This window comes from Convolutriloba macropyga, chromosome 4 (genome assembly GCF_964194025.1).
Source record: "Convolutriloba macropyga chromosome 4, txConMacr16.3, whole genome shotgun sequence".
NCBI classification, from domain to species: Eukaryota; Metazoa; Xenacoelomorpha; order Acoela; family Convolutidae; genus Convolutriloba; species Convolutriloba macropyga.
Genome location: NC_134471.1, coordinates 23,330,481 through 23,339,940, shown reverse-complemented (window position 1 = coordinate 23,339,940; position 9,460 = coordinate 23,330,481). Strand labels below are relative to the sequence as shown.

The 9,460-nt window shown below is 32.3% G+C and overlaps 1 protein-coding gene across 1 annotated transcript in view; it reads right to left on the bottom strand.

Annotated features, from left to right (window-relative positions):
* Positions 1-213: 213 nt before the first annotated feature.
* The window catches only part of LOC142338027 (anaphase-promoting complex subunit 7-like), a 35,985-nt gene continuing 26,738 nt past the window's right edge, over positions 214-9,460 (bottom strand). Inside the window, exons 2-4 of the mRNA XM_075387660.1 lie at positions 1,785-1,980; positions 1,116-1,356; positions 214-794 (exon numbers count right to left, since the gene is read on the bottom strand). Of these exons, the coding sequence (XP_075243775.1) occupies positions 268-794; positions 1,116-1,356; positions 1,785-1,980 (964 nt within the window). The 3' untranslated portion in view covers positions 214-267. The remainder of the gene's footprint in view (positions 795-1,115; positions 1,357-1,784; positions 1,981-9,460) is intronic.

Sequence of the window (9,460 nt, the reverse complement as noted above, 5' to 3'; positions counted from 1 at the left end):
CAAAAAAAACCAAGAGCACCGCAATATAGCTACGCTCAGCTTACAGCTTCGCAGCTATAAAAACCAAGAGAAAGCCAATAATAGCCCCAGCTATCGCTGTGCGGCTATTAAAAACATTCTCGCAATATGAGACCACTTTCGCCTGCAAGGTTCTAACCAATACAGCCCAAAATTCGGCTCATGCTAAACTCTGCTATGGTAACAAAAGTCAACTCAGCGAACAAAAAACTTTTCGTGAAGAGTACCATGAAGTAAAAATTTATATCATCAGTCAAAAGATAAATCTGAGTCATTAGCAGCAGTTCCGGTCATTCCCACAGCATGCCAGCCATTGCCAGTTCCGCCTGTCATACTACGCCCAGACAACCCTATGGACGTATCCATATCCATTGAAAAATTACCATAGCCGGTACCCACAGGGTCCAGAGGTTGAAAATCGTCCTCAATTCTACATGAAAGAGATCCAAATCCGGTTCCTGCGACGTCGCTTCCGTCATGGGGCATTCTTGATAATGACATTACAATATTTTTATGGATTACTTCTTCGTCTTTTTGATTCAAATTTGCGTAAATTGAAGCAAGTTTCTCGTGTATCACTATTGCACTTTCTGGAAATGTGTCCAATTTAGTTTTCAAAAAGTTGATTGCAGCTTCGTTGGGGCCTGCAGATGATGATGGTTGAGACAGAGGCGGTTTTTTGGTCTCTGCTAGTAGAAGATCTGCCTTGAGAATGATTGCAGGAGTGTATTTTGGGTCTAGTTCCAGTGCTTTGTCGATAGTCGCTGTAGCTCTATCTAAAATGAAGCACATGACTGAGATAGAGGCGATTATTATTAAACTTTTACCTTCATGCTTTTAAATTAACAGGCACGCGACCCAGGCCAGCTCTGATTAGAACGACTTGGGCTTGGGTGCACGGCACATGGGGGGGGGGGGGGGTGTCTGGCAGCAAGTTTACGGTCTAGAAATCTTTGCCAGTGATGGAAGATGATATTCACCAACCTATAGTTCGATTACGATGCCGCTTTTAGCTCTAAAGTGCGTTAAAATTGTCGATATTCCGCATAATTTTTCATATTTGTCGTATTCTAAAGTTGTATTTTAAATTCTGCTACCTTTACTAGCAAGAGGTTCGTTTCTAAACGCTTTAGCCAGGAGTGTCAACGTGCGCGCACTTTTCCCACACTTCTTGATAGACTGGAATGCTGTGACCAATGCCGGGTTGTGTATAGTTCCTCCTCCAGACATTTCCTTCATGTCTTTAGAAATTGGAGTCCGCATCGAAAAACCAGAGAGAAGCAGCTTCACATGGTCTGAGTATGCCTCGAAGCACCACGATCTCCATTTCTGAGCCTCCTATAAAAGACAAGCCCCAATGATTTATATATAGAGCAAGAGCAGACAAATTTCTAACAAAATTGACATCCGTCCTTATCAGGTTTTAACAAAAATTAGTTAAATTAGTCAGGCCACATGTCAAGGTTTACAATTATCAGGATCTGCGCAAAAAATTAACCAACGCAACTTTTTTTAAGTACAACAGCTGATTAGATCTTACAGGTCCGAAAACTTTTGCTAAGATGACTTATAAGATCTCAAACGATCAAGTTCCAGACTTATTCTTATGTACATCAGTATGAGATTTAAAGTGAGATAAATGACATTATCACACTAGATAACTTACATTATCATATTAAATACCCAACATCGAATGCATTGCTCGCACATTTTTCAAAATCTATCATCAAATTTCCTATTGTTGAGATAAGAGTGCAAATGATTACCTTGTAGTGATCAAGTGCTTCGTTTGGCCGATTGACCTCTTTGGAGCAGAGGGCACTGGCTTTGAGCAGAAGTGCCTCGATACATCGACTATCGGCTAACAGAGCCTTGTGTGCAATATAGAGAACTCTGCTCACTTTCTGGGCTGTGTTTGATTGTTCTGACTTTGAGGAGTACGCAACACACAAGCAGTAATATCTAAATATAAACCAAATCTTCTAAATAAAAACTAAATGTTCAAGATTTGAGGACTAGTTGAAAACTTTAAAAATACAAATTTGCAAAAGTTATTGCACAATGTTTAACATAGCTTATTCCTGCTTGGGCAAGCCCAATAACAGCAGAATAAAAATGAAATTTAATTTTCAATTTTCTGCACCCGGACCGCCCGCTAGAAGCAATATCTAAACAATCCTGTATCTGTTCATCAAAACTGAACACATTGAAAAGAAAGTCTCTTCTAACCATAGTTCCCGGATTTTATTCCATTTAGCTAAAGACATTAAAAACGACCAGATGGAAAACAGAAGTACTTTGCTATCTTGTGATCAACTCAATTATTTTTTTTGTGAACATTGGTCATCAACTAGCAAATAAAGAGGTTTGTCAAGACCATCTAAGACACGAGAAAACTGTCACAAATACCTTATTTCTCCAAAAAAAAAACAAATAATTTTGAAGTACACAAGATAATGAATAGTCTACTGAACATAAGTTCGGAGGACTGCTACGGTTTTAGCAGTCTATAACTAAAGGTCGTAAATCCAGTGATGTGTGATCTGCTTGCTGATCAGTTCAATAGGTGTATTGATGAGGAAAAAAATTCCGGAAGTTTTGAAGTTAGCTAAGTTCTGGCCGTTTCACAAGAGCGGTGATCGAAACGACGCTGGTAATTTTCGACCAATCTCTTTACTACCAATTATTAGTAAAGTTTTTAAAAAAATTTTGTTCAAAAGAATTGAAGATTTTCTCAATCTCAACAAGGTTTTATCGCCCAACCAATTTGGGTTTAGAAGCAAACGTAGTACCATTGATACGGTAGCAGAGGTTGTTGAGTTTTTAAGGACAAATAAAAATCTTAGAACACCAGCTAGCTGCACCTTCATTGATTTAACTAAAGCTTTTGACACGGTGGAGCATAACATTCTGCTTAAAACATGTTATGCATACGGACTCAGGGGGAAAATATTTAATATTTTACAATCTTTCCTTGCTAATCAATAGAAATATGTAAAAATTAAGAACCAGGCGTCATGCAAAAAAAAGAAATAAACATCGGTGTGCCTCAGGGTTCAGTCTTGGGTCCCTTACTATTTCTTCTATACATAAATGGTCTATCTGCAGTATGCCAGCATTCGAAAGTAACTATGTTTGCAGATGATACAAATGTTTATGGAACTGCTCAAGATCTAGACACTCTAAACAAGGACATGACAAATGTAGTGAATTGGATGTCTGCTAACAAATTGACGGTTAATTTTGAGAAAACCAATATTGTTGTTTTTAACAAAAACGAAAAACAAAACTCAAACAAGTTGACTATAGATCCAAAAACGATTGCGAGCAAAGACACTGCGAAATATTTAGGAATGCATATTGACAAAGAACTTAAGTTCAGAAAGCATATTAAAATGGTCAAACAAAAACATCAACAAATCACATCAAGTTTATTTCAATTGAAACGTTTTTTTTAAAACAAAGAGCTATGGTAAAACTTTACAAAGCTTATGTTCAACCAGTAATTCGTTATGAAGCTCTGATTTTTTATGGGTGCGCTAATAAAACAGATCTTAAGGACCTAGAGTGGTCACAAAACAAAATCTTGAGAATTATATTCTCGCTAAAAAAATCTGAAGCTTGAGAGATTTGAAAACTAGAGAAAAAATTTATTCGATTTTTGAAATACATGTTTATGAGCTGTTCAAAATAATGTCAAGATGTGTTCGACAAGATCACATTATTCAAGAAGATGACAACCGAAGATGAAACTGTCAAAAGTATGGTTGTTCAGGGACGAAAAAACTTTAACAACAAGAAAAAGAGGCACTACTGAGAATTATAAGCTAATAGTAACAAGGGTGAGAAAATTATATAACAAAACTCTTCAAATGCATGAAAACCTAATCAAACCAATAATGTCAGGTGAAAAATATCAGATAGAAAAGCTACTTCATGATTTTAAGGACAACTTTATTCTAGGCGGCAGCGAGTTGGCAAATGTTTTTTGGTAGTTGGTGGTTTTCTCATGGTCTTTTTTAAATACACTTTTCTTTATTATAAACACTGAAAACCTTGATGTGCTTGGGAAAAAGCTATTCTTATGGTAAGGTTGTCGATGATCGAACAAAAACTGAAAAAGCTCAAATTTGTCCTGGGGAGACATCACTCTGACAGGTCCATTGACCTATTTGATGTTCTCCCCAAATACATATAACTTCTTGACTGTAAATTATTTGTGTAATCATTAGGTGAATTACTCGATATGTGTTTGGAAAAATTCATTATTATTATTACTATTATTACTATTATTATTATTGTTATTATTATTTTTATTATATAATTATTATTATTATTATTATTATTATTATTATTATTATTATTATTATTATTATTATTATTATTATTATTATTACTATTATTACTATTATTACTATTATTACTATTATTACTATTATTACTATTATTACTATTATTACTATTATTACTATTATTACTATTATTACTATTATTACTATTATTACTATTATTACTATTATTACTATTATTACTATTATTACTATTATTACTATTATTACTATTATTACTATTATTACTATTATTACTATTATTACTATTATTACTATTATTACTATTATTACTATTATTACTATTACTACTATTATTACTATTATTACTATTATTACTATTATTACTATTATTACTATTATTACTATTATTACTATTATTACTATTATTACTATTATTACTATTATTACTATTATTACTATTATTACTATTATTACTATTATTACTATTATTACTATTATTACTATTATTACTATTATTACTATTATTACTATTATTACTATTATTACTATTATTACTATTATTACTATTATTACTATTATTACTATTATTACTATTATTACTATTATTATTATTATTATTTATTATTATTATTATTTATTATTATTTATTATTATTTATTATTATTTATTATTATTTATTATTATTTATTATTATTATTATTATTATTATTATTATTATTATTATTATTATTACTACTATTACTATTACTATTACTATTACTATTACTATTACTATTACTATTACTATTACTATTACTATTACTATTACTATTACTATTATTATTATTATTATTATTATTATTATTAATATTATTATTATTATTATTATTATTATTATTATTATTATTATTATTATTATTATTATTATTATTATTATTATTATTATTATTATTATTATTATTATTATTATTATTATTATTATTATTATTATTATTATTATTATTATTATTATTATTATTATTATTATTATTATTATTATTATTATTATTATTATTATTATTATTATTATTATTATTATTATTATTATTATTATTATTATTATTATTATTATTATTATTATTATCCTATATATTAAATGCATGACAGTTTATAAGGCACCATGTTTAACGAAAGGCGAAATTGAATGTTTAAGAGGCCTCTGAAGAGCATGTTTAAAAGCTATTGAAGAGCAAGTTTAAGAGCTCTTGAGCAGCATGGTTAAGAGGGCCGATTGTGAGAGGTCAATGACCAAAAAATTGCTCTCGTAAAAGGTCAATGTCCGAAAAGCGCAGACTGCAAAAGAGTCATTGACCTAAATGCAAAAAGTCGTTGACCTAAATGCAAAAAGTCGATGACCTAAATGCAAAAAGAGTCAATGACCGATATTCCAGCTGCCAATAGGTTTGCGCGCCGCAAAAAAAACAGGGATTCAAGAAAAGTCACTCACCGAAAAATGTCAATTAGAAATAGATCCAAAAAGAGGGTATTGCTATTTTTGGCCTTTCAATGATTTCTTGTTATTCCGTTGACAATATGCTGGTTGTCAGCATATGAGGTTAAACTACTCTATTTGATTGCTGTCAAACGAAGTTTGTAGCAGTTATATTAGTCCTGTTGGTCTTTTTCATGCGATTTTTTCTTGACCGATTATTTTTGACCCATTTGATTCTTTGTCCTTAAAAACGGGATAAACAGGTAGCGCCCACCGGGCGTTAAGTTTATTTAGAGTCTTTAACTTCTCGTGAACACAAATTGTTGCGATGCTTTAATCGGAACTTTGTACGCAAAATGTATGTGTGAGCGATATGATATTTTTGAACAATCTTCATTTGTTTTCGGTTTTGCTTTTTCAACTGAAGTTTAATTAACTGCATCATTTGTTGCCAGGTTTTTTCTAGATCAAATGAAGAGTTAGCCTGCGAGAAGAATTGATTCTATTTTTCTTTTCTACGCTTGAAGGAAGATCTTTTTTCTTTTTTTCCTTCCTTTTGTGCTCCTTTCTCTCCTTCTTTTCTCTCTCTTTTTTTCCTTTCTCTTCTTTTCTTTATCTTTGTTTTCTTTTTTTTTCTGTTTTTTCTCTTTCTTTTCTATCTTTTTTTCTGTCTTTCAGCTTTTCTGTTGCTTTTCTCTCTTTTCTGACGTACTGTCCTGTCTTTTGTGTTTTTTTTGTCTGTTCTTTTCTGCCTTTCTTTTCTCTTTCGTTTTGCTTTTTCGTTTTCCTTTTCTCTGTTCTTTCTGTTTTTTCTTGTGCTTTTTTCCTGTTCGCTTCTCTTTCATTTGAATTTTTTTCTGTCTTCGTTCTATTTCGCTTCTTCTCTCCTTTCTCTTTTTTTTCTCGCCCTTTTCTCTCTGTTCTGTATTTTATTCCTGTTTTTCTTTTCTCTGTCTTTTTTCTGGTCTTGTTTTGCCTTTCTTTTATCTCATTTTTTTGTTCGTCTCTTTCTTTTCTGACTTTAGTTTGCCTCTCTCTCTCTCTCCTTTTCTCTCTTGCTGTTCTCTCTTTCCTTTCTGCATTTCTTTCCCGTCTTTCTTTTTCGTTTGTCTTTTTCTTTTCTGTTCTTTTCTTCTGCCATTCTTTTTGCGCATTCTTTTTCCTCTTTCGTTACTGTCTTTATTTTCTTGTTATTTTCTCTTTTTAATAATCGCACAGCGATAGTTCGGGCTATTTTCAGCCTTCTCTCGGTTTTTTTTGTTGTAAGGATTTTTGTTACGACCATATGACGTCACAGCAACTTCAAATCTGCTTTTTGTTCATTCGTTCATTTATTTTCAACTGAAATGCGTGCGTGGCGTCATTTTTCGCTCTTAGTGGAGCAAGTTTTTTCCCTTCATTTGCTGTGATTAAACTTTTGGTCACACTTGACTCATCCCACTCAAAAATGACTTCCTCACTTTGAATTAACTTTTTATTACCTTAAGTCAAAGAGAAGGTCAAATGGGTGCTCTAAATGAGGGTTATTTGAGATCAGCTTATAGAGGCAGCAAAAGTATATCAGCCTTGAATGAAAAGAAGATTTTTTTGGTCTGTTCTTTTTAACTGTTTTTTAGACTGCAGATCTACAAAGCTATTGCGGCTATTTTCTGACAATCTGCCAGCTATGCTTGTTTTTTTTCTGTCTTGCTTTTCTCTCTTTTCTGTATTTTTCTCTCTTGCTTTTCCTTTTTTGTCTTGCTGTTCTCTCTTTCATGTCCTTTCCGTCTGTCGTCTCTTTCTTCCTGTTTTTTCCTCTTTTCTGCTTTTCTGCTTTTCTGTTTTGTTTATTTTGTATTTTACACGTCTTTTCTTTTCCTTTTCTCTTGTTATTTTTCTGCCGTTCTTTTTCTCAATCTTTTTACTTTCGTTCCCCTCTCATTTCCCTTTAGTTCGTCGTTCTTTGCTGTTTCTGTTCTGTTTTCCTTTTCTCTCTTGCTTTGCTGTTTCTTTTCTGCTTTTCTTTTGTTTCCTCTTTCTGTTCTTTTCTCTTTTTTCTCATCCTTTGTCTTTTTTGTTGTTCTCTTCTCTTTTTGCTCTTTAGTCTCTCTTTTCTGTTCTTTTCTGCCTTTTTACTCTTTGTGTTTTCTCTTTCTTTTTTCTCTTTTTTCTGCCTTTCGTTTTGTTCTTCTGCTTTTCTTGTTTTTTTCTGTCTTTTTTCTGCCATTCATTTTTCTCATCCTTATTCTCTCTTTTGTTTCTCCTTAGCTTCTCTCTTTAGTTGTTGCTTGCTTTTACGTCCTTCTTGTCTTCCTTTTTGCTTTCTTCTCTGTCTTTTGTTTCTGTCTTTCTTTTCTCTAATTTCTTTCTGTCTTTTCTGCCTCTTTTCGTTTTTTTTGTCTTTTTCTGTTTTGTCTCTCTCCTTCTCTTCTGTTCTTTTTAGTCTGCCTTGCTTTTCTTTGTCTTCTGTCTTTTTTTCTCTTACCTTTTTGTATATCGTTTTTGTCTTTCCTCTATTGCTTTTCTCTTTTCTTGGTTTTTTCCTGCCTTTCTTTGTTCGCAGTCGTTTTTTCTCCTTCCTGCCTCTGTCGTTTCTCTATATTTTCTCGTTGTTTACTTTTTCCTTTCTGTTTTTTTTCTCTCGCTTTTCTCTGGCTTTTCTGTCTGTCGTTTCTCTCTTGCTTTTCTGTCTTTCTTTTCTCTCTTTCCTCTTGCTTTTCTTTTTCTTTTCTCCCTTGCTTTTCACTTTCCTTTTCCCAATTCTGTCTCTTTCGTTTACTTCTTTCTCTTGTTCTTTTTTTTCTTTCTTTCTTCATTTTTTTCTTTCTCTTCCGTCTTTTCTTTCTCGATTTTTTTCATTCTATGTCTTTCATCTCTTGTTTTTCTCTTTTTTTCTCCTGCTTTGGTCTCTAACTTCTCCCTTGCTTTTCTCTTCTCTTTTTTGCTTTTCTCTCTTTTGTCTCTTTGTTTTCTGTCTTTCGTTTCTCTTCCTTTTCTATCTCGCTTCTCTTTCTTTTCTCTTTTCATTTTCTGTCCATTTTTTCTCTTCTGTTTTTCTGTTTCTTTCGCTTTTCTCTGTAGTTTATGTCTTTCTTTTCTCTTTCCTTTTTCTCTTGCTTTACTCTCTTTCCTGTTTCTCAATTCTGTGTTTTCTATCTTCCTCTTACCTCTTTCTCTTGTTCTTCGCTCTTCCTTTCTTTCATCATTTGTTTCTCTGTTCTCTTTTTTTCTTCTCTCTTTCCTTTCTGCCTTCTTTACTTCTATCTTTCGTCGGTTGCTTTTTTTCTGTTACTCCTACTTTTCTCTCTTACTTCTCTCTTGCTTTTCTCTTTTCTTTTTTACTTCTCTCTTTTGTCTCTTTCTTTTCTGTCTTTCATTTCTCTTTCTTTTCTCTCCCTCTCTCTCCATCATCTTTTTTCTTTACGGTTTCTCTCTTTTTTCTCTTGCTCTTCTTTTTTCCGTTTGTATTTCTTTTCTCTCTTTCATTTGCCGTTTATGTCTTCTCTTTTTTCGTCTTTTCTCTCTATTTTGTCTTTTTTCTGTCTTTTTTTCTCCTTTTCTCTCTTGCTTTTCTCTTCTCTTTTTTGCTTTTCTCTCTTTTGTCTCTTTGTTTTCTGTCTTTCGTTTCTCTTCCTTTTCTCTCTCGCTTCTCTTTCTTTTCTCTTTTCATTTTCTGTCCATTTTTTCTCTTCTGTTTTTCTGTTTCTTTCGCTTTTCTCTG